The 24986-nt window shown below is 44.2% G+C and overlaps 3 protein-coding genes across 3 annotated transcripts in view; 2 read left to right on the forward strand and 1 right to left on the reverse strand.

Moving 5' to 3' along the window:
- The window catches only part of LOC309526169 (olfactory receptor 2T35-like), a gene marked incomplete at its 3' end in the record, with an annotated part of 41372 nt that extends 20896 nt beyond the window's left edge, over nucleotides 1–20476 (forward strand). The window contains exon 2 of the mRNA XM_082212084.1: nucleotides 19888–20476. Coding sequence (XP_082068210.1) covers nucleotides 19888–20476 — 589 coding nt within the window. The remainder of the gene's footprint in view (nucleotides 1–19887) is intronic.
- LOC309524893 (E3 ubiquitin-protein ligase TRIM7-like) overlaps nucleotides 1–24986 on the reverse strand; it is a 254550-nt gene that overhangs the window by 156668 nt on the left and 72896 nt on the right. The window lies entirely within an intron of this gene.
- LOC309525135 (olfactory receptor 2D3-like) lies at nucleotides 13928–15387 on the forward strand (the record flags this gene model as incomplete). The annotated part of the gene is made up of 1 exon (XM_082210553.1): nucleotides 13928–15387. The coding sequence occupies one exon, from the start codon at nucleotides 13928–13930 to the stop codon at nucleotides 14864–14866; it is 939 nt and encodes a 312-aa protein (XP_082066679.1). The 3' UTR covers nucleotides 14867–15387.

The following is a 24986-nucleotide window of genomic DNA, read 5'->3' on the forward strand; positions in this document are numbered from 1 at the left end:
GATCACTAAATCCCGCGGGGCTGGGCTAGCCCTGCGAGAATGGGGATGGGGGCGTGAGCCCTCAACCCCCCCCTCCTTAACTCGGGAGTGGCTTTGTTCCACTTTTGTTGATCAGTTGTACAAAGGTGCTCCTCAAGATAGCAATAATAATAATAATAATAATAATAATAATAATAATAATAATAATAATGTATTTATACTCTGCCCATCTGGCTGGGTTTCCCCAGCCACTCTGGGCGGATTCCAACAAAAGTCATTAAAACCTTCCCTAAACAGGGCTGCCTTCAGATGTCTTCTAAATGTCAGATAGTTGTTTATTTCCTTGACATCTGACGGGAGCGCGTTCCACAGGGCGGGTGCCACTACCAAGAAGGCCCTCTACCTGGTTCCCTGTAACCTCGCTTCTCACAGTGAGGGAACCTCCAGAAGGCCCTTGGCGCTGGACCTCAGTGTCCAGGTTCAACGATGGGGGTGGAGATGCTCCATCAGACGCAATATTGCAATAGCATTGGGGGAGCATGACAGAACAATGAACCCACCACAGCAAATGCACAAGGAGCACATCAATGGCATATTGTGGAATGCACTCGCAAAGCAAAGCAAAGCACAAGAATTTTGGAGGGGCCCAGGTTAAATGTTTTTTATGTGGACATTTCAAACAACAACAACGTTTTAAAAGGCACAAGGTCTTCCTCTGACCCCCCCCAAACCCCCACCAATGTCAGACACAACCATGCTAACACAGCCTTGTAGCACTTGTAACTTAAAGATACAGTGGTACCTCGGGTTACATACGCTTCAGGTTACATACACTTCAGGTCACAGACTCCACTAGCCCAGAAATGTTACCTCGGGTTAATAACTTTGCTTCAGAATGAGAACAGAAATCGTGCAGTGGCGGCGCAGCGGCAGCAGGAGGCCCCATTAGCTAAAGCGGTGCTTCAGGTTAAGAACAGTTTCAGGTTTAGAACAGACCTCCAGAACAAATTAAGTTCTTAACCCAAGGTACTACTGTATTTGGATATCAATGGAACGGTGCTGATGGTAGTTTCCAGCAAGTTCATAGCTCTCCATTCAGAAATTTCCTAAGTGTGCTGGGCCAGGGCTGCAGCTCAGTGGTGGAGCATCTCCGGGGTCAATCCCAGGCATCTTCCAGTAGGGCTGGGAGAGACTGCCCTGTCTGAAGCCCTGCTGTCAGTGTTCGGAATTCCATTCCACCCTTTGATGCAGATATGTGGATTGTTACATTTCACATGTCTGTTTACATTCCAGCACAGATTGCTGGCGTGAGCAGAACCTCCGCTCTGTATTGCTTTTGTTTTCTCTCTCTGAGAAGAACGGCAGGGAGAGAAGCCATGTTTTCTTTGTCCTGATTTATGTAGAATAAATGCGTAGTTTAGTATCGTATCCATGCCTCAAGCCTGATCTGTTGTGCTGTTTACCCTGCTGAGTAGTGTGTGCTTAAGCCTGCATGGCAGCTTGAGTCACAGACGCACGTCGGAGGAGCAGAGATCGATGGATCTCCGCAGCGGCAAGGCTGAGAGGGGAGATGCGCCAGCTGGCTTTTCATCCCCCAATTCCAACAGTCAGCCAGTGTGGACAATGGTGAGCTTAATGGACCAGTAGTCTGACTGGGTATAAAGTAGCTTCCTATCTTCTAAGATGAGGGACGCAGGTGGTGCTGTGGGTTAAACCACAGAGCCTAGGACTTGCCGATCAGAAGGTCGGCGGTTTGAATCCCCGCAATGGGGTGAGCTCCCGTTGCTCGGTCCCTGCTCCTGCCAACCTAGCAGTTCGAAAGCACATCAAAGTGCAAGTAGATAAATAGGTACCACTCCAGCAGGAAGGTAAACGACGTTTCCGTGTGCTGCTCTGGTTCGCCAGAAGCGCCTTGGTCATGCTGGCCACATGACCCGGAAGCTGTCTGTGGAGAAACGCTGGCTCTCTGGGCTAATAAAGCAAGATGAGTGCCGCAACCCCAGAGTCAGTCATGACTGGACCTAATGGTCAGGGGTCCCTTTACCTTTATCTTCTAAGATATATACAGAATTTCCACAGTGGTGAAGGTATAGCGCTTTTTAGAAAGTGCAAATGTCTGAAACTAGTCTCCCAATATTACCGATGAAGTGTTACAACCCACAGTCCACAGCCCTTGCTTTGTATGCCTGCCCTTCCCATCCTCATTCAATCCAGTGGAGGAGGGTTTCATTGAGAGTTTTAAAAATACTTCTTATATTTATTATGCATTTTCACAAAGCCAGGGTATTTAACGGCCACCGAGCTGCTGATATCAGCAACGTTATTGCTGAGTTTTTCATATCAAACTGCTGCGAAAGACACAGGAGCAGGCTCGTCTTCTTTTCCCCTGGTCAAGTGGCAACCTTAGTGTCAATGGAATGAATGGGAAGGAGAGATGACATGCCTGTGAAGGATTTCTAGATCTGGGCTAAGAAGCTTCTTGTTCATTTTCAGAGAGAAATCATAACGGGTGCTATCAAGCCATTGGGTATTTTTATCATAGAATCATAGAATCACAAAGGCAATCTAGTCCATACCCTCCAACATTTCTCCAGTGAAAATAGGGACGTCCCATTCCATACAGTGGTACCTCGGGTTAAGAACTTAATTTGTTCTGGAGGTCCGTTCATAACCTGAAACTGTTCTTAACCTGAGGTACCACTTTAGCTAATGGGGCCTCGCTCCGCTGCCGCACGATTTCTGTTCTCATCCTGAAGCAAAGTTCTTAACCCGAGGTACTATTTCTGGGTTAGCGGAGTCTGTAACCTGAAGCATCTGTAACCCGAGGTACCACTGTAACGATAATTTTTCTATTTATACTCCATGCATCTTACTGGGTTGCCCAGCCCCTCTGGGCAGCTTCCAAGATATAAAAAATCAGAATAAACATAAAAAACCTTCCCTATACAGGATTGCCTAAAGACAGCTCGGAGGTCAGATAAATCCATGGCCTCCAGCATTTCTGCAATGAAAATAGTGACATCCTAAGGAAAAGTGGGAGGGATGCGGGTGGCACTGTGGGTTAAACCACACAGCCTAGGACTTGCCGATCAGAAGGTCAGTGGTTTGAATCCCTGTGATGGGGTGAGCTCCCGTTGCTCGGTCCCTGCTCCTGCCAACCTAGCAGTTCGAAAGCACGTCAAAGTGCAAGTAGATAAATAGGTACCACTCCAGCAGGAAGGTAAACGGCGTTTCCGTGTGCTGCTCTGGTTCACCAGAAGCAGCTTAGTCATCCTGGCCACATGACCCAGAAGCTGTAAGCCGGCTCCCTCAGCCAATAAAACGCCGCAACCCCAGAGTCGGTCACAACTGGACCTAATGGTCAGGGGTCCCTTTACCTTTACCTAAGGAAAAGTGAGACAGTCTAGGATCAAATCAGAAACCAGGATGGCTTCTGCAGGAATCTTTTGCCCAATGTGGGGCTTGAACAGACAATCCTGGGATTTAAATTCTCATGCTCTACTGCCTGAGCTATCACACCAACCACATGTTCCATTAATTTCTCTAGAAGAGCTAGCCACTTGCTTAAAGCTGCGTGCTCACCATACATTTAAAGCAGATGAATTCCTCCACCGATTCCTGGAAACTGTACTTTGTTAAGGGTGGGAAAGAGCTGTAACTCTGTGAGGAGTAAAGGGGGTTGGACTAGATGACCATTGGGTCCCTTCTATGATTGTCTCTGATACGGCCTTTCAGATATCTGAAGACAGCTATGATTTGTCCCCATAACTTTCTCCTTTCCAGGCAAAACAGCCCCAAGGCTTTCAACCATTCATCATAGGACTTGGTTGGTTCAGATTCACTCTTCGCAACAGCAATAACAAAAAAAAGCACATACCTTCATGTGTTCCTATATTAGCAGAAAGAGAACCGTTTAGATCCTTGAAGAGCTAGATTTCCAATATTCAAACACAATTAGCTCCTTAAAGGACACAGCTTAGATGGATTACTATGGACCAAGCAGATCCTGGCTTCTATACAGACCCTGCATAAAGCATCAGAGAGCTAAGCCTTGGACAGGCGCTCTCTCCTCATAATGTACCTTCTGCCTGTTTCATCACACCAACCTATTGAACGAAAGGTAGGAAGGTTTCTGCCAGAGATCTGACATCAGTAGGACATTCTGGTTGATTGCTGGCTTTTGGGAATTTGATCCCCAGTCTTCAATTAAAGAGGTGTTGACCGTAGTGGCAAGCATCTCGAAAGGATTTAGCACTTTAAGGCACCTTGCCATAGCATAGCGCATGGGTGTTCATTGAGATGCTTCTGCATTCGCCTGTTAAGAAATATGAAGGGACTTCTCTGACATGGAATCTGTCCATTTGCTAAATCAGTCTGGGATTCCCTTAATTTTCAGTATTCCCAACGCCATTTTTCTTTCTTTCGGGTCTCTTCACACAATATTCTAGAGGAGGACTGTACTGAATTGACAAGGGCCATTTCTCAACTATTCCACCAAACTCAAACTGTGAGAGCCAGTGTGGTGTAGTGGTTAAGAGCGGTAGTCATGTAATCTGGGAAACCGGGTTCGTGTCTCCGCTCCTTCACATGCAGCTGCTGGGTGACCTTGGGCCAGTCACACTTCTCTGAAGTCTCTCAGCCCCACTCACCTCACAGAGTGTTTGTTGTGGGGGAGGAAGGGAAAGGAGAATGTTAGCCGCTTTGAGACTCCTGAAGGGGAGTGAAAGGCGGGATATCAAATCCAAACTCTTCTCTTCTTCTTCTTCTTCTTAAGAGTGATGGACTCGTAATCTGGTAAACCGGGTTCACTTCCCCACTCCTCCACATGCAGCTGCTGTGGGCTAGTCACACTTCTTTGAAGTCTCTCAGCCTCACTCACCTCACAGAGTGTTTGTTGTGGGGGAGGAAGGGAAAGGAGATTATTAGCCTCTTTGAGACTCCTTAGGGTAGTGATAAAGTGGGATATCAAATCCAAACTCTTCTTCTTCCTCTTCTTCAAAATCCAACTGTGGAGGCAGCATATAGCCACCATGGCTGGCAACCATCAAAAACTTCCTCCATGAATTGGTTCAACACTTGTCTAAAGCCATCCACGGTGGTGATCATCACTGTTGGAGCAAGTTCCACAGTTTAGCTACGCACTGGGTGAAGACGTACTTTCTTAATCCGCCCTGATTCTTCCAACATTTGGCTTCATTGGAAGCCCAAAAGTTCTGAGCATCCAGAAAGAGGAATATTTTCTCTCTCTCTCCATCTATCCACCATCGATTTATATAAAGGTGATTTTATTAAGGTTTCTCAGCTCTGTATCAAAGATCAACATTTTCACTTTGCAATGTTATTATAATTTATTTCTCCTCTGTAAAGCTCAACCAAGAATTTAACTCCCAATTAAAGGAAACTTATTTGCTATGGGCCTAAAGAACGAACCTTCAACCCTAGATTTTCTGTGCGCTGATAGGAAGGGGAATTGCGCCCAACATGGCCGTTGTTACAGAGGGAACTAAAGTTAAAAGCTTAAATGTGAGACCATTTCTGCTACATACAAATCAGGCTTAGATTTGTTCTCTGAACAAAGCAATACTGGCACACTGCAATGCAAGCAGAAGTCATTCGGCACATGCGAGGAGTTGAATACCGCCCTCTGAAATAAACATTGGTTTCTGAAATAAATGTTCATTTCTTAAATGAACGGTTGATTTCAGTGAGCCTACTCTGTGTATGACTAAGTGTGGAACCAACCTTTGAGTGGTTATCCATAACCTAAGAGACATGGCACAATGTACACATAAGCAAACCCAAAGTTTCTCCTAGGTAATTGAAGGAGACCTCCGCAGGTGATCAGAATGTAGTTGGGAGTGTGACAGACAGGCCTTGGGGCTGCCTCTTGGTGACCCAGCAACCAATGAAAGCTGGCAAGACAATCAACCAGTCAGGAGAGACTGATTCTATTCTGATGGTGTTTCCTGCTTGGCAGGGGGTTGGACTCGATGGCCCTTGTGGTCTCTTCCAACTCTATGATTCTATGATTCTATGAAAGACTAGAATTTAAGTTACATGCTGACAGCATAACAATCATATAAGGATGATACAGGCGCACAAGGTTTCACTTTGTGAGTAAGGTTAGCTAAATGCTTGAAGGCACTGAGTGGGTGTTTCTGGCTAGAGCTCTGATAGCTATTCTAGGTGGGGAAAGCCTACATAAGACTTGGTTTGTAAGACAGTGCTCTTCAAAAGTTTATCTGTAAAGAGTTTTGTTTTGAACTAAACTTTGTGCCTTACCTGTGAAACCATCAAGCATTAAACCATGGGTAGGCATGGGTAAGACACATTCTACTCATGTAAAGAAGAAGAAGAAGAAGAAGAGTTTGGATTTGATATCCCGCTTTATCACTACCCGAAGGAGTCTCAAAGCGGCTAACATTCTCCTTTCCCTTCCTCCCCCACAACAAACACTCTGTGAGGTGAGTGGGGCTGAGAGACTTCAGAGAAGTATGACTGGCCCAAGGTCACCCAGCAGCTGCATGTGGAGGAGCAGAGACGCGAACCCGGTTCACCAGATTACGAGACTACCGCTCTTAACCACTACACCACACACGCTGATTCCCGGACAGTCTGCAGGCCGGACTGAGAAGGCGATTGGGCCACATCCAGCCCCCGCACTTTAGGTTGCCTACCCCTAGTTTAAACAATCGTTAACCTTTCTGCCTCTGCTTATCTCACACAGAGAAGCTTCCAGTAGCTTCCAGAACCCTCTTGAATGAATTAGAATAGGAAAGCTATCTACACATTAGATCAATCCTTTCTGCACTAAGAAATGCAAACTGACATGAAGATGGTACAAAACACTGAAACTATTTTGTCCTGGAATGGTGTCTGATATGCCTTGGGTCTCAGGTACTTGAGCCTAGCTGCCCCATAGAAGAGTCCCACCACCACCAAGTGGGACAGGCAAGTGCCCAGTACTTTCTGACTCTTTCCTAAACAGCGGACACCAAGACTTGCAGAGAGGTCTCCAACCAAACCGCCGCTATCAGAGCCAGGCAGATATTCCTCCTAGTAAGGACCGGATGTTGCAAAAGCTTGCATATGGCCCCATACCTGCCATAGAACATTGCTGCAAGGATGAGGCATTCTGCCGTACCCGTCATCAGAGTGAAAAATATCTGAGCTGAACATCTAGCCAGAGAAATGACATTCATCTTGCTTACAAAATCCACAACCATTTTAGGGCCAGTGGTAAGTGTTTGACAGATGTCCATGAAGGCCAACGGGCTAAGGAAAAAATACATTGGGGGGTGAAGAGCAGAATCCGCCTGGATCAGATAGAGAAAGAGGCTGTTTTCAGAGAGGACCGTGATGAACATAAAGACCAGCAGAGCAAAGAAGACAGTGAGCAACCAGCTTTGGCTTTAAAAAACTCTCAAGAGTAAATTCAGTCCATGATGTTGCATTCTACTTTCCAATCCTTTTACTGCTGCCTCACAAGAGTGCAATTATAGGCCACATTCAGGTTTCATACAAGGCAGCTCTGGGGCTGAAAGTATAGCCTATATCCAGACCAACACGGTAAATGTAATAAACCAGGGTTGCTATATTTCAGAAGGTGAAAATCCAGACACTGAAGTTGTTGTCTTTTGGCCAAAGTTGCTGAGGTTTTCTTAGTTTTGTCCAAATTGGTTGAGCATTTTTGCAATATATATATATGAATGACATTTTTGAGCTATTTTTTTTAGGATATTCGCCAAAATCTAGACTTTCAGCATGTAATGTCAATGGTGGTGGGTTCAAAGCAAACCAGATCCACAGTCTAAGTACAATGGAAGCATTTAACTGGAGCTGAATCAAAACTAGTACTATTATTTGTTTCTTGTAGGGTTGCCATATGTTCAGATTTTTTCGGACGTTTCAGTGATTTCTGGCTGCCGTATTCTGGCTATGTCACCACCATTGACATTACCGTTGTAAAAAATTAATTTATTTGAATTTAGATGAAAAAAAATAATTTAGATGAACGAACTTCCGTGTTCAAACTGTCTTTCTGCTTTTGAACAAGTTTTAATTTGCTAAGTGCTACTCAGTCTCTCATTAAAACTTCTTTAATTACATTACTCAGGGGGGAAATAGTCTTAGTCTTCAACAAGACCCATTGGTACATGTTAATTGGGTTCATTAAAGAGCTGTTGTTTTAAGAAACTAAAACTGTTTTGTAAAAAATAACCTCAAGGGGAAAGGTTTCAGTTAATAAGGTTCATTGCTTCTGGGAGGTAGTTGTTGCAAAGAAGCACTTCAGGGAAACTCTGAGATATATGGAACTCTTCAAAAGTTTCGATTTGAAATAGCCCGTGATGGATTCTCAAGAGATTTAAATTTATTTGTTTTGATTAGATTCTGTATTGATTTTTTTCCCCATAGGAAAATTATCCCAGATCATAAGATGTATCATTCAGACACATTCGTATTTGTCCCAGTGAGTGCCCTTTAACATATAAATGATTATCTCCACTGTCAGTTTCTAATTACTGATCAAACAGGAATCTTCTAATAGCCAGCTTCTCTTCCTCTCTCTTTGGGTTCACATGGCTAATCTCTGCATGTGCACAGCTAAATGGCAGAACCTACAAAGGCTGCTTGACTTGAAACCCATAACTTGGAAATGGACTAAATTACTTATCCGCTATTGGCTATAATATGCCATTTATTGGAAAGTTCATGTCTCATCTGAATGCTCCATCTGCTACAAACTGTTAGTTACTGATGACAACAGGATTAGGTCACTTCTATTCCAACTGTCATGAATAATAGAGGCGACTTGTTTCAGTGAGAGAGGATTTTCATAAAAATAGACATTGATGAAGACCTTGCTCTGTCTCATTCCTACGTGCATTCATCTCTCTTAGATGGACTTGATGTTCAAATGACTACAAAAGGAGACGGAAGCAGGAAAGGTGAACCAAAGGAGAGGGGGCAGAGCCAGCCCACCCATGTGGCGCACTGAGGCAGCCACTTCGGGTGGCAGAATCCTGTGGGGTGGTGACCCTGTGGGTGCCCTCCCCACCCTGTTGTCACCACTGGAGAAGGGGAAAGAAGAAGAAGCTTCCAGCGAGATCTCATGGAGCTCTCATGAAATTGTTGCTGGGAAGCCACTTCACCTAAGGGAAGGAGAAGCAGGAATAAAACCATAGGATACCTGAAAAATTGTCTAACCCCTTATACACCCAATTGATCATGGTGCTCAAGAGGTCAAGGATTCTTGAAGGTACCACCTGATCAGGAGTTCCATTCTGTACAATATAAGAATTGAGGCTTTAGTGTTGTGGCACCTGCCCGCTGGGATTCCCCCTCCCCCATTAAATATTAGACAGGCACCATCTCTGTTGTCTTTTTAGCGCCTACTGAATACTGTCCTCTTTCAACAAGCCTTTTAAGTCGGGATATTTGGTCCCCATTTGCATCTGTATGGGAATTGTTTTCAATATATATATATTTTTAATGTGTTTTTACTGTTTTATTGCTTGCTGCTGGAAGCAGGAAAAGAGATGTTTGAGACTCAAAGATTTTCCAGATAACACGAAGGAAACCAGTCAATGCAACTTATGTGCTCCAGAAATAACAAGCTATTGAGCCCTCAGTGAATTTCTTCAAGAACTGGATTCTTCTGGGACTGACAGTCATCCTGGAAGACTATAAAACCATTGTTTGTTTCCTCCTAAGTTCTCATCCATCACTGAATGAGCAGCAGAACAGTTACTCTCCAGAATGATCCGCTTTCCTTCTTTGATTGAATTATGCTTCTCCTTGGCTTGTTGACTTATCCATCATACTTTATCAGAGACCAGCTCTGATCCTTGTAGCACATGGACACCTAATTGACAAAACATATATTCTGTGTAGATCTAGGAGGAACAGTGGCAAATGCAGTTGGTTCAAGTGCAAATTCTACTGTCAGAATGAAGCTTGACAGCTGCTTCAGAGATAGAACTAGTTGAACAGGTTTTCAGGTTAATAATGTATGGGCACAATTTTGGGAGAGAGTGGTTCATGCATGAAGAAGAATCTATTTCCAGTTGTGGCCATAAAGGATGAAGGTAAGCAAATGCTTCAATAGTCAAAACTGTCATTCTATCTGCATAGACATAATGGACACCAAGGAATGGAACCTTCCAGATTTTCATCCAAAAAATTCCAAAATATTTCAAAAGGGTCATTGGTGTTCTTGCTGTTCTAAATGAGTGTGTGAGTATAGGAAAGATCCGTTAGCTGAGAATCTGAGACCTAAGACAATGAGGAAGTTAGCTTTTCCTTGCTTTGGTGGTTATGTATACAGTTGGCTCTTGAAAAACAAGTTTTCCTCCTTTATGTGTGCTTCTGCTGCCAGAGGGAATGAAATGACATTTGGCTGAGCAGTAAAATCTTTGACTGGCTGCAACAGGACAGGGGTGGGAATCATCAGGATGTGAGAGACCTGAAGACCCCGTAAAACAGCCTTCCCCATGCTGAGACTCTCCAAATGTGTTGGACTTCTAATCTCAGCCAATGATCAGGGCTGTCGAGAGTTGTAGTCCAGTCCCTCTGAAGGACACCAGACTACTAAAGGCTTGTTAAAGAGAAGCCCATATGGATGAAGGAAGTTATCCTTCATTGCTAGGAGAAGTCTGATGGAGCAAAGAAACAGAATCATCACCCAGTCTGACCTGGTAAAGGAAATTCTCACTGTCCCTAAATATTGTGACCACCTGGTTCCTGAAAACAGAACCCATTTTCTGAGGGGCTTCTTGCCCCAGCAGACCATTTTCAGACTAGGGTCAAACTAGGGGTGGCAGTGGCTTAATAATGTGTCTGCCTATTCATGCATGAAGTTGGGGGGCAGGCGGGGGTTGCAGCTGCAGCAGAGTGCACACAATCATAGAGTCATAAGGGACCTGGGAGATCATGCAGTCTGCAATCCGCAGTACAAATACAACGTCCTTATCAAGAGTCTATTGAAATGACCGTAGTGAATGAGGTTGTCTCTTCTATTGGCAATCAGTTTTTACTGCAAGAAAGTCCCTCCTGACCTATAGCCAAAGTATGCTTCCCTGAAATTTTACCTCTTGACTCTAGAGCTTCTGTTTGGAGCAATAGACTACGTATATTGGACTAGCTGGACAAATAATATGATCACCTTTTCTATATCTGGTTTTGACCTTAGAATCATAGAATCATAGAGTTGGAAGAGACCACAAGGGCCATCGAGTCCAACCCCCTGCCAAGCAGGAAACACCATCAGAGCACTCCTGACATATGGTTGTCAAGCCTCTGCTTAAAGACCTCCAAAGTAGGAGACTCCACCACACTCCTTGGCAGCAAATTCCACTGTCAAACAGCTCTTACTGTCAGGAAGTTCTTCCTAATGTTTAGGTGGAATCTTCTTTTTTGTAGTTTGGATCCATTGCTCCGTGTCCGCTCCGTGTCCTCCTCTATGTGACATCCTTTTATATATTTGAACATGGCTATCATATCACCCCTTAACCTCCTCTTCTCCAGGCTAAATATGCCCAGCTCCCTTAGCCGTTCCTCATAAGGCATCGTTTCCAGGCCTTTGACCATTTTGGTTGCCCTCCTCTGGACACGTTCCAGTTTGTCAGTGTCCTTCTTGAACTGTGGTGCCCAGAACTGGACACAGTACTCCAGGTGAGGTCTGACCAGAGCAGAATTCAGTGGCACTATTACTTCCCTTGATCTAGATGCTATACTCCTATTGATGCAGCCCAGAATTGCATTGGCTTTTTTAGCTGCCGCGTCACACTGTTGGCTCATGTCAAGTTTGTGGTCCACCAAGACTCCTAGATCCTTTTCACATGTACTGCTCTCAAGCCAGGTGTCACCCATCTTGTATTTGTGCCTCTCATTTTTTTTGCCCAAGTGCAATACTTTACATTTCTCCCTGTTAAAATTCATCTTGTTTGTTTTTGCCCAGTTCTCTAATCTGCCAAGGTCATTTCGAAGCGTGATCCTGTCCTCTGGGGTGTTAGCCACCCCTCCCAGTTTGGTGTCATCTGCAAATTTGATCAGGATGCCCTTGAGTCCATCATCCAAGTTGTTGATAAAGATGTTGAATAAGACCGGGCCCAAGACAGAACCCTGTGGCACCCCACTAGTCACTCTTCTCCAGGATGAAGAGGAACCATTGATGAGCACCCTTTGGGTTCGGTCAGTCAGCCAGTTACAAATCCACTGAGTGGTAGCATAGTCAAGACCGCATTTTACCAGCTTCTTTACAAGAATATCATGGGGCACCTTGTCAAATGCCTTGCTGAAATCAAGGTAGGCTACATCCACTGCGTTCCCTTCATCTACCAGGCTTGTAATTCTGTCAAAAAACAAGATCAGGTTAGTCTGACATGACTTATTTTTCAGAAATCCATGCTGACTATTGGTGATCACAGCATTCCTTTCTAGGTGCTCACAGACTGTTTGCTTAATGATCTGCTCCAGAATCTTCCCTGCTATTGATGTCAGACTGACTGGGCGGTAATTATTTGGTTCCTCTCTTTTCCCCTTTTTGAAAATAGGGACAACATTTGCCCTCCTCCAGTCTGCCGGGACTTCGCCTGTTCTCCAGGAATTCTCAAAGATGACTGCCAGTGGTTCTGAGATCACATCTGCCAGTTCTTTTAATACTCTTGGATGCAGTTCATCTGGCCCTGGAGACTTGAATACATCTAAACTAGTCAAGTATTCTTGTACTATCTCCTTAGTTATTCTGGGCTGTGTTTCCTCTGCTGAATCATTTGCTCCAAATTCTTCAGGTCAGGCATTGTTTTCTTTATCGGAGAAGACAGAGGCAAAGAAGGCATTGAGGAGTTCAGCCCTTTCTGTGTCCCCTGTTTGCATTTCACCATCTTCTCCTCTGAGTGACCCCACTGTTTCTTTGTTCTTCCTTTTGCTACGAACATACCCATAAAAGCCTTTTTTGTTGCTTTTAACCTCTCTAGCAAGCCTGAGTTCATTCTGTGCTTTAGCTTTTCTGACTTTGTGTCTACACGTGCTGGCTATTTGTTTGAATTCCTCTTTGGTGGTTCCCCCCTTTTCCATTTTTTGTACACATCCTTTTTTAATCTTAACTCAGTTAAAAGTTCTTTAGATAGCCACCCTGGCTTCTTTAGGCACCTTCCATGTTTCCGTCTCAATGGTATTGCCTGAAGTTGTGCTTTTACTATCTCTCTCTTAACCAACTCCCAGCCATCATGAACTCCCTTTCCTTTTAGTATTACTGTCCATGGGATCTCACCCAGCACTTCCCTAAGTTTTATGAAGTCGGCTTTCTTAAAGTCAAGAAATTGAGTCCTAGTATGCTTGGCTGCTCCTTTCCACTGTATAGTAAAGAGCATGCTCACTCGCGCCTAATGATCCCTCCACTTCTACCCCACTAACCAGGTCATCAACATTGATGACCTTAAAGAGGGGCATAGGAGTGAGGGAAGGAGAACCTGACCATGGTAAGGGGTGGCAGTGCTTTCCAGACCTCCTGCCACTGGCATCACCACAGCTTTTACTGGGAGAGACAAGGCAGCGACGTGGTCAGTGTAGTGCAAACTCACTGGCAGAGCCAACCCAGCACTTCCTGCTACTGCATTTTCACCACCTCGCCTTGTCCCTTCCCCTCTGTCTGCCGGTAAGCTGCGGAGACCAGGCGGCAATGGGAGGCCAGGTAGGTGCCTCCCCTCCCTGTCCCCAATGTTACCTGCCCCCATGCCGCCCCCCATGCCCAGTGCATTTCTGCTATAGATGCTATTGGGAAGGGAGTTTGGCTGATGAACTATGAGACTTTTATATGAGGGGAGTGGGGAAGGTCTAGTTCTCTTCACCTTCACATAGGGATGTGGGGAGGGGATTTTGTTAGGCATGCATTTTAACGTGAAATTGCCAGTTTTTAAACTTCCCTGTCATTTGTCTTAGGCTAAGGATGGCAAAGGATCTTACAGGGGCAAATCAAAGTTCTGTGACTGAATTCATCCTTCTCGGGTTCTCAAGCCAGCCCCAAATGCAGAAGCTGCTGTTTGCGATCTTCCTGACCATGTACCTGATGACCCTGCTAGGGAACAGCCTTATCATCATCCTTATCAGGACAGACTCCCGTCTCCACACACCCATGTACTTCTTCTTGGCCAATCTCTCCTTCTTGGACATCAGCTATAGTACCACTGTAGGGCCCCAGATGCTGATACACCTCCTATCGCAGCGGAAAACCATCTCTTTTGCTGGCTGCGCTACCCAGATGTATGTCTTCCTGTCCCTGGGGATAACTGAGTGTGTCCTCTACGCTGTGATGGCTTACGATAGGTATGCCGCCATCTGCCACCCGCTGCGCTACACCCTCATCATGAGCAGGCCTCTCTGCCTCAAGATGGCTGCCGGGTCGTGGGCCTGTGGCTTCTTCTTTGCCATGATGCATACTGGCTTCACCATGCAGCTGCCTTATTGCGGCCCTAATGAGATCAACCACTTTTTCTGTGAGGTGCCGGCCATCTTGGAATTGGCCTGTGCAGACACCCGGGTCAATGAGCTGGTGGACTTTGTGGTGGGGGTGATTGTGCTCATGATCCCACTTTCTTTCATAGTGGTATCGTACGCTTTCGTCTTAGCAGCCATCTTGAGCATCCGCTCAGCCGAAGGAAAGTTCAAAGCCTTTTCCACCTGCACCTCGCACATCACCGTGGTGACGCTCTTCTACGGGGCTGCCATGTTCATATACATGCGCCCAGCATCCAGCTATGAGCCAGAGAGGGACAAGAAGTTCTCTCTGTTTTACAGTGTGGTGACTGCTCTTTTGAATCCATTTATCTACAGCCTAAGGAACAATGATGTCAAAGGAGCCCTGGTCAAGCTGGTTTTCAAACAGTAAGCTGTAGTGCCTAATGTTCACAGGCAGACGCAAAGTAAAAACGAAAACAAGGAAAAACCGGTAGTAGCCCATCCTATTGTCATTGCATGACTCATACACTGTTCAAGAGTGGGGGTGAGGCAAGAAGGTTTCTGCATCTTGCTAAGATACATCAGGCATCTGCCAGGGACTGGCTGGATGTCAAAGGGCGGTGGGAACCTCCAAGAGAAGAAAGCTGAAAGCCAGGGAATTGGTGGTGGGACTATGATGAGTGGCCAGAGGGAGCAGACCGGGAGGAGGTGTTGGAAGCTGAAGGGGCAACAGGGTTTTGTGAGCAGGAAGCGTCTGTGGCAGAGAGCAGCCCAGACTCAGAGGCAGAAGCAGAGGCTGGAGAGGAGGGGGGCCAAGAGGCAGAGATGAGGCAAACGGATGAGGAAGCCACGGGTCTCCTAGGCCTGCTGTGACCTGTTTCCCTCGTCCTTGGACTCTCAGAACCCACTGAGGTATGAAGAGAGTGAAGCAGAGGCAGATAAGGTGCCAGAGTCTCTTGAGAAGTCCTGAGGGGAGAGGAGACTTAGGCAGCTGTGCAAAGATGGGGACCTTCAGTCCTCGCAACTGCCTCATTGGGGCAAGATCTACTGGGAAGAATTGCTGTGCTCTCAAGGCCTGAGCTGTTTTGTTTCTTTGAATAAAGAGCGTTAACTTCACTGGTGCCGTGTGAGTTATTGCAGGTCTTCTTCTGACACCCACCCAGATAGAATCTCTGAGGGTGCTACAATATGCTGCAGGAGTAGGGAAGCACAGGTCTCCGTGTCCAGCCCTCAGGAATCTTCCCAGGTCTTGCCCCTCACTGATCCTGCTCCACACCCTTCTTTTGCCTGGCTGGAATATGTCTTTGGCAATCCCTCTTGTATAAAGAGAGAGGGGTGTGTGTGTGTGTGTGTGTGTGTGTGTGTGTGTGTGTGTGTAATGCAGCCTATTGACTGGATTATAGGTCATATTCACACAATACATCTAAAGCACTCTTTTGCCACTTCAAACACTGTGGAGAGAGAAATATTTCTCCCTCTCTCTAGAATTCATGCACATCCAATGAAACTGGACACTGGAAGATTCGGGGCAGATAAGCAAATGTGCTTCTCCATACGGTGAAGAGTTAAAACTATGGAAGTCACTCCCACCAGAGGCTGTGGTGTTCACCAATTTGGAGGGCTTTGAAAGACAAATACATGGAGGTAAAGCCTATCCAGCAGGCTCGTTCTCTCTTGTTGTTCATAGTGATCTGTTGGTTCCCTGTGAAAAGGGAAAGACTGGAGATGCCATGGTTAACACTCCCACTTCTGTTCTGAGGGACAATAAAGCAGCAGAATTCAGGACAGTTAAAGTGGGGTCTCAAAACACCATTGTGCTATTTGAAAGCACACAAGATAGAAGGCAGCGGGGAGAGTTGGTGACTCTACAGAGAGTACAGCAAGGTCCAGGGTGACGAAAAGAGGGAAGCTGGAAACTGTGTCAGAGCACAGAAGAACACTTCCATGCTCAGACCACAGAAGATGAATCATGGTGACATTCGACTGGATAATGACAATAAAATAGTATTGTAGTTGCGTCTCTGACTCTATGATGGATGCGCTGTTATCTACAGGAGCTGTGGGCAACTCCTTCTTCCACCTGCCCCAGACATCAGAGCAAATGGTTGACACTGGTAGGTGATGGCACCTAGCTACATCTAGAAGCATGGGAAACTGCCTTAGATTGAGTCCACCCAACTCAGTAGAGATGACACTGGGAGTGTTAGGATATAGTTCCGTTCCACCTTAAATGGTCAGGCATGATTGTTGTCTGTCACATGCCTGTTTACTTCCTGCTCACTGGGAGTTTTCGTTTTGTATATAGCTTTTGTTCTGGCTGTTTTCCTGAACACGGATGCAAGCAGTCATGTTTTTCCTTTGTTCTGATCTACGCTGAATAAAGCTGTAAATATACTCTCCTGGCTGAATCTTCCATTGTGGAAACTCCGCAGAAAGGGTGTGCACGAGTCTTGAAATGTGTCTGAGGCTCATGTTGCTAATTGACTGATACGGTTCCAACGGGAGACCGGGAGATTGTCCGGAGACGACCTGGAGGCCTGCCTGATGGCTTCTTCTCCCTGGCAGTATCCCAACAACAGGTTATGGGCCCAGATTCAAGGCACTTGCAGGACAGTAAGACTGCGGAAGACTGCGAGAGGTATGTGGGGAAAAGCAAGACTTTTCTGTGCCGCAGCAGAGTTTTTGATGTCCGAGCCGACTAATTAGGCTGGAGGAGAGCAAGTAGGCCTCGTTGATTTACGAGCTGCTAAAGATAAGGCTGATTGTAAAAGGGAAACCAGCTCACGGTTGGCTTTGTAGGATTTAATGTAAGGGACATTCCCAGTTGTCCCTTGAGATGCCAGGGTTAGAACTGGGGATCTTGTGCATACAAAACAGACACTCTGCCATGGAGCTATGAATAGCAACCTGCTGTCTGCTTCATGGGTGCTACTAGACAACCCACGTAAGAAACACTGTGGCATGGCATGGAGGCATCTTCCCGTTTCTCCTCAGGCGGCAAAATGGGACACACTGCCCCTGGCCATGGCTTTCCACCACAGGTTTCAGAGGGCTACATGTTTCCCCATCTCTGACATAAGAGGTGGTTCTTAATTGCTCCATTGGTTCAAATCAATATATGGTTCCTTTTCAAATCAATAAGTGCCTAGCCTTTTTTAAGCTCCAATTGGTTGCATTTCTATGTCTTTGCACCTGATATGCAGAATTCAGTTGTAAGTGTGACTGTTTGGAAAATACTGGTATACTGAATGTGGCTATTCTCTGCCCCATTCGATAAAGTTATTATGCCTCTGTTTCGCTCAATGTCTCTGGGTCCCTCCACATCCCAATGGCAATTGCTGCAGCTTCTCCAGCCCAAACTTTAATTAAAGCTGTGGGATTTAGGCGGCGTGTAAACCCAGAAAGGCTTTTCTCTCCCAGGGAGACAATTTTAATTTGCCTGAATGATGCAAAGGAACAGCCATAGTTGCAAAATAAAATAGATTGTTCCAGCACCATATCCCACTGGTAAGGATTCCTTGGGCTATAAGAAGCATTTCACGGAGGAATGCAGATGGAAAGTCAAACATCAGAGGAAAGCATAGCAACCTTTTGTGGGGTGTAGATTGCAGGTAATAAGAAGATGGGGACAAGGCAGTTTTAAAGGGCATTTGGATTTCCAGTGGGGCAACTAGGACTGGGGTTGGGGGTTGAAGTTCAGAATGCCATGACTCAGCCCAGTTCTCCCCAGCAAATGACCACTATCAGCCCCCAGAATTGTTGGGTGTGCTGAGGCTATGAGCAGATCTGATGACGGCCCCCACCAAGTCCTTTCTGCTCTCTCTTTTTGAAAGATGTTATAGTCTAGGGCAGGGGTCAGCAACCCGCGGCTTCGGAGCTGCATGTGGCTCTTTTACACCTTTGCCGCGGCTCCGGGGCGGATACTAGCGAGGGGAGGAGGCGCATTGTGTGCCCCGACACTCCCCACCGTTTTAAATGTCGCAATGGTTTTGCAGCTCCCAGGTTTTTTTTCTTCGGTCCAAGTGGCTCTTTTTGTCTTAAAGGTTGCAGACCCCTGGTCTAGGGGGACTGGGTGATGGCCAGCTGCTCATTTTCCTTTCCCATTTTCACTTATCTGTTTTGTTTATGTGCACTTTTCTATACATGTTTGTTAACACTGGTTGGCTGGAAAATTCAGGTAGGTGTGACTTTCAAAGGAGGGCTCCGTTTTAGTTCTCACCTTGTTTTGGAAAGTGTGGATTTGACAGATTAGTCTTTTAATGCAAACTGAATGACTCCCCAACCCACTATTCCCAAGGGAATGTGCTTAGTGTCAGGGCCGCAAAAGCAAAGAGCATTTTATTCCTTAGGCATGATGGTGCTCTGGTTTATGTGGGTTTAAAATGCTCAACGGTTCTGTTATTTCAATCAGACTTGGCAGACTGTTGTTTGTTCCTCTTGCTCCAGCTTGCCTATCAGGAATGTAGAGAGAGATAGAAAGCAGGGGATTCGAGAGGAGAGGAGGGGAATATTTCTAAATTGATCCTTAGATCCCTAATAACTGTGTGCTTCACAAATAGAACTGTGTGCGTCACAACTGAAGCACCCAAAGACTGTGGGACAATAAAGTCCCAGGTCTGAGATGACCCAGCTGCACCCCTATGGATTTCTGAAAGCCACTAAACTTTTGCATTCAAGTTCTAGGGTTGACATATGCAAAGAAGGAAAAACCCAGACACAAAAAGTTGTGGAGCTTTTTGCAAAAACCCAGACATTTTGCTGACAATCCCCCCGGATTGTAATTTCAACATTGGTATCCCGGACATTTCCAGGGGGAAACGGACATGTGGCAACTCTAATTAAATATACAAGCCTGGAGGTTTCCCCCCAACCATCCTTATTTCAGCATGACGTATGTAATCTCACTGACCACTGAATACATAAGATGGAGCTACTGTAGAGAATGTTTTAAAATGAAGTTCTGGCAGCTAGGGTGTTCCTTTGCTCCTATCTCTCTCCTTCCCCTGGACTGCTTCCTTCATCACTTCTCATCTCACCCTTGCTCTGCTCCAGTTCTCATGCCTCCATCTTTTCAGGTGCCCCTCTGACACGAAGGATGAATGGGACATCCTGGACTGAGTTCATTCTTATCGGTCTTCTCAACCACACCGTGACGCACACTGTTTTCTTTGCTGCCATCCAACTTGCCTACCTCATTGCCTTGTCTGGAAACTGCCTCTTCCTATTTGTGATCCAAACTGGTCCTGATCTTCAGACCCCCATGTACTTCTTCCTCAGCCAGTTGTCCTTCATGGACATCTGTCTAATCTCTACTATTGTCCCCAGGATGACTGTGGATTACTTAGGGAAGGACAACACGATTGAGTTGGCTGGGTGTGCGACACAGATGTTTTTCACGCTGACCATGGCAGGAGCAGAATGCCTCCTACTGAGTGTCATGTCATATGACAGGTATGTGGCAATCTGCAAGCCTCTGCAGTATCCCATCCTCATGAGCAAGAGGATCTGCTTGGCCATGTCGGCCGGCGTCTGGGTCGGTGCTTCTCTTCATGCCTTGATACACACCATTTCTGTGTTCCAACAGCCCTTCTGTGAATCAAATAGGATAGATCAGTTCTTCTGCACAGTCCAAGCTCTTCTGAAATTGTCCTGTTCTGATACATCCACTTATGAACATGGGATATACCTTACCGGCATAATCTTGCTTCTCGGTCCCCTTTCCATCATCCTGGCTTCTTACATGGCCATTCTCATGACCGTCCTACAAATGCAATCGTTGGAAGGGATGCGCAAGGCTTTTGGCACCTGCCTGTCCCACCTCTGTGTGGTTGGCATCTTCTACGGAGCAGCCAGTTTTAAGTATATGAGACCCAGGTCCTACAGAACGGCACAACAGGATAAGGTTATCTCTGTGTTTTGTGACATTATGACCCCGATGCTGAATCCCTTGATATACAGCCTGAGGAACCGAGATGTGCTGGCTGCACTGAGGAAACGGATTGAAAAATGTACTCTGAATATACCGTTGAGTAAATTCTGAGGCTGGCCACCCCAGAGGCAATCTATGGGTGTAATCTGTATGGGGCAGGGGGTGGCTGAGGAGAGACCAAAGTTGCATGTGGACAGAGGCAACCCTTCAGACACCCTATGCTGCCCTCCTGATAAAGATTCCCACCCACCACCCCCTTTAATTAAGAACAAAACTATATAACTCCATGCTATGTATCTAACAAGCTTAGTCTGGCCTTTTGACCACTTTGGAGAAGGTCAATGTCCATGCAATTGTAACAGACGTCAAAGATAACAGGAGTATTGTGTAAGATTCAAAGCCATGCAACTTTGATGCAGGGAACAGGGATATCTCAGAGAAGTGCTTGGAAGTGGTTGGTGTAAAATGGGGACGTGCTATGGATGAGCATGGATTGGGAAGGGAGAAGGGGATATAGGTGGGAGAGAGGGAGGTTCTGGTGGAGATCACATATTTGGTAAATGACTGAGGGAGATTTAACGGAAGGGCCGTGGAAGAGGAGGAGCGTGTGTGTTTGTGTGTATGTGACACTTTTAGGACCCTGCAGTGGATATTTTTTTCTCTTAGGCTGACTGTGTCTTCTTGCGAGCTCCATGCAATCGGAGCCAGCCCTTTGGAGCCAGATAGTCGATGGCCCTGGTTAACTCTGCATTCCAGTAGGCCACCAGGGAATCAGCTGAGAGGCCATCAACATGGTATTATGTGTGCCACTACAACTCTCCGGAAGCCATTTGGATCCATTAAGTAGTGGGGGTGGACCATTCAAATAGTTCCCATGCTTTCATATCTATGTTATGACCGATATCTATTGCCCAGTGTATCATTGAGGATTTCACTTGTTCATCCTTTGTCTCCTATTCCAATAATATTTTATACATTTTAGACAACACTTTTACATTACATTCCAACAGGTCTCTCTCCAGTTGTGAGATTTGTTCCCCAAACCCTCGTATCCTATCTTTCTTAAATATGTCATAATTTTCCTGATAATTCCTTAATTTTTTTCAATTGATATTCTCCTCCCTCTTGTTTTAATAAATTTCTATGTTGTTCAACCTTCTATCATATTCTTTTACTTTGCCGCTATAGCTTCCAGCAGTGAGAGCCATAATGGTGTTCTTACCTCTAATAAATTATTATATTTATCCCATACTCCATATAAGTTTTTCCTAATTATATGGTTTGTGAATCCTTTCTGAACTTTCAGCTTTGCATCCCATAAATAAGTGTGCCAACCAAAAATATTATCATGACCTTCTAAGTCTAATATATGTGAATTCGCTAATGTCATCCATTCCTTCAACCAACATAAACAGGATGCCTCATAATATAATTTCATATCTGGAATAGGAAAACCTCCTCTTTCTTTTCCATCTATAAATATTTTATATTTTATTCTTGGTATTTTCCCTTGCCAGATATATTTAGAAATAACTTTTTACCTTTCCTTGAAACAATCTGTCTTGCCAATCACCGGAATTGATTGAAACAGAAATAATATCACTGGCAATACATTCATCTTTATGGTTGATACTCTGCCTAATAAGGAAAGATTCATTCTGTTCCAAATTTGCAAATTTCTTTTAATATCTTCCCGGGTTTTTAAATAATTATCTTTCTATAAATATATATTATTTGCTGTTACCCATACACCTAAATATTTAACCTTTCTTTCAATCTTCAAACCAGTTACATCTTGTAATTTATTCTTATTCTCCTCCTTCATATTTTTAACCAAGAGTTTGGTTTTATCTTTATTAATCTTAAGACCTACTACCTTATTTTTTATCTCATGTAATACTTTGGGGATTGACTCCATTGGTTCTTCTATGGACATCACCATGTTGTCTGCAAATGCTTTTAATTTATATTGTCTCTGTCCCACTCTTATGCCTTTAATATCTTGATTACATAATATGCTTTGTGCCAATACTTCTAAAACTATTATAAACAATTAAGGGCAGCCTTGTCTTGTTCCTAGTTATTATACAATTCTCAGTCAGGACATTATTTACTATCAACTTAGTATATATTGCCTTGACTCCTTTTATAAAAATGTCTCCACAACTCATATATTCTAAAACTTTAAACAAAAAAATCCCAGGAGACAATATCAAATGCTTTCTTGGTGTCTAAAAACATTAAAGCTGCTTGTTTTTCATTTCTCACTTGTAAGTGTTCTAATATAGCAAATACATTTCTAATATTATCTTTCATTTGTCTTCTTGGCAAAAATCCAGCCTGGTCATGGTGGATTGCCTCTTTTAATACCAGTTTCAACCTATTTGCTAACATGTTTGCAAAAAGTTTATAATCATTGTTTAACAAAGATATAGGTCAATAATTTTTTAGCTGCTCAGGATCACTGTCTTGTTAAGAAATCAAACTCATATAAGCATTCTTCCAGGATTCTGGCAGCTCACCCGTATTTAAAATCATATTCATAATGTCCTTTAATGGTTGTATTAGATAATCCTGCAAGTTCTTATAATATATTGGTGAAAGACCATCAGGTCCTGGTGCTTTCAAAAGTTTTGCCTGTGAAATTGCTTGTTGTAATTCCATCGTTGTCACCTGTGCATTCAAAATTGGCATTTTATCTATTGGTATTTTAGATATTCCACTGTCCTCTAGATATTTTTGCATTTCATCCAAATTATCCCATATCCCTCAATATAATTCTGTATAAAAATTCACAAATTGAGCTCTTATTTCTTTAGGACTTTCCACAACTCTACCTCCTATATTAATTTTGTTTATACAAGCTTTCTCTTGCCTTTTTTTAATTTGCCATGCTAATAATTTCCTTGGTTTATTAGCCTGTGCAAATTGTTTCTGTTTTAAATATTTAATTTTCCACTCTATTTCTTGATTTATTATCATTGAAAACTGTGTTTGCAATACCATATTTTTCACTCTATAAGACGCACCAGACCACAAGACGCACCTAGTTTTTGGAGGAGGAAAACAAGAAAAAAATATATTCTGAATCTCAGAAGCCGGAACAGCAAGAGGGATCGCTGCGCAGTGAAAGCAGCAATCCCTCTTGCTGTTCTGGCTTCTGGGATAGCTGCACAGCATGCATTTGCTTCATAAGACGCACACACATTTCCCCTTACTTTTTTGAGGGGAATTGATCAATTCTTTTTCTTTCCTCTTTCTTTCTTATAAAATTTATTGCTTTTTCAACTCTTTTCTTTTTTTGGTATGCACTTTGCTGAGTAAAAAATGCCCGCATCGCTGCTTTGCTCGCATCCCATACCACTTTCAAATTTGTCTCCTGATTCAAATTAATTTCAAAATAATATTTTAATATACCCCTCTTTCTAATATTTCTTGATCATTAAATAGAAAACTCCTGCAATTATTTTTTCAGCCACACTGTGTCATTATATCACTGTAATTCCATCCTTAACCTCTCACTCTACTTTATCATGGTGTACTTTAATCTAATATTTTGATATTTGTTTTCCTGTTTTCCCTCTTTCACTACAACTTATTTGCAAAGCTTCCCAGGCTACAAAAGAAAAGAGCAGAACAATAAAATAAAATAAGAAAGCCTTTAAAACCAAATTTGTCTCCTTTTTTAAACTCAGAGGTTTTACAAGTCTTCTTTTTCATTTGCAAAAACCATGTCTCTCAGCAGAGTGATTCTTCCTTCAGCTGCTTCAAAGACCCTGCAAATATCCATTTACTTATGTTAATTCTGGGGTTTTTAAAACCAAATCTCCCTTCCCTGATCTTTAGCTTTCTTCTGAAAACCCCACCTCTTAAACCATATATAAATGAAAGCAATGTAAATTACAACTCCAGTTTGTTCACTCGTTTCCCCCTCAGATCATGGGTTCATCTCATTTTATTTGTCTACAGAGCTCTCTCGTTTTATAGAGAGCAACTGGCTCCGAGAGCCAAAGGCTCAGAATTCCAAGAAAATGGTTTGTTCCCTCCAAACCTCTGACTGACATTTGGTCAAATGCATTTCCGTTCCCACATTCGTTCCCTGGAGGCGACATGATGCATGTTATACAATAGGTGTGAACTGCGCTGGGACGCAAGCAAAGGGTGGACCACAACCAGAACATGAGTCCTGGTTCACATGTCACATTGTTTAAACCATAGTCAAAGTATTTTTAAAAGGGGGAAATGCAGCGTGCGTATGCGCCAGTATCTCAGCCAGTTATGCAACAGATCATCGAGGCTACAGATGGGGAAATTTCCTGCTTTCGGCTTCTCTCTATTTTGCAATCATTTTGTTTAAAGTCCTTGTGAAAATTCAACAGTAATTTTAGTATGACTCTCTGCACATGTTTACAAGCAATTTTGCTTTGTCTCCGCATTCTGCCAAGCAGTTTCCCCTAATAGATGCACATTAGCATTCTATTTTCATTAATACAGTGGAACCTCAGTTTTAAAGCATCTCAAAAGTTGAACATTTCAGCTTTCGAATGCTGAAAACCCAGAAGCAACTGCTTCGGTTTTCGAACAATTTTCAGAAGCCAAACGTGCCACGCAGCTTCCATTT

This window comes from Podarcis vaucheri, assembly GCF_965113315.1.
Source record: "Podarcis vaucheri genome assembly, chromosome: 2".
Lineage (NCBI taxonomy): Eukaryota > Metazoa > Chordata > Lepidosauria > Squamata > Lacertidae > Podarcis > Podarcis vaucheri.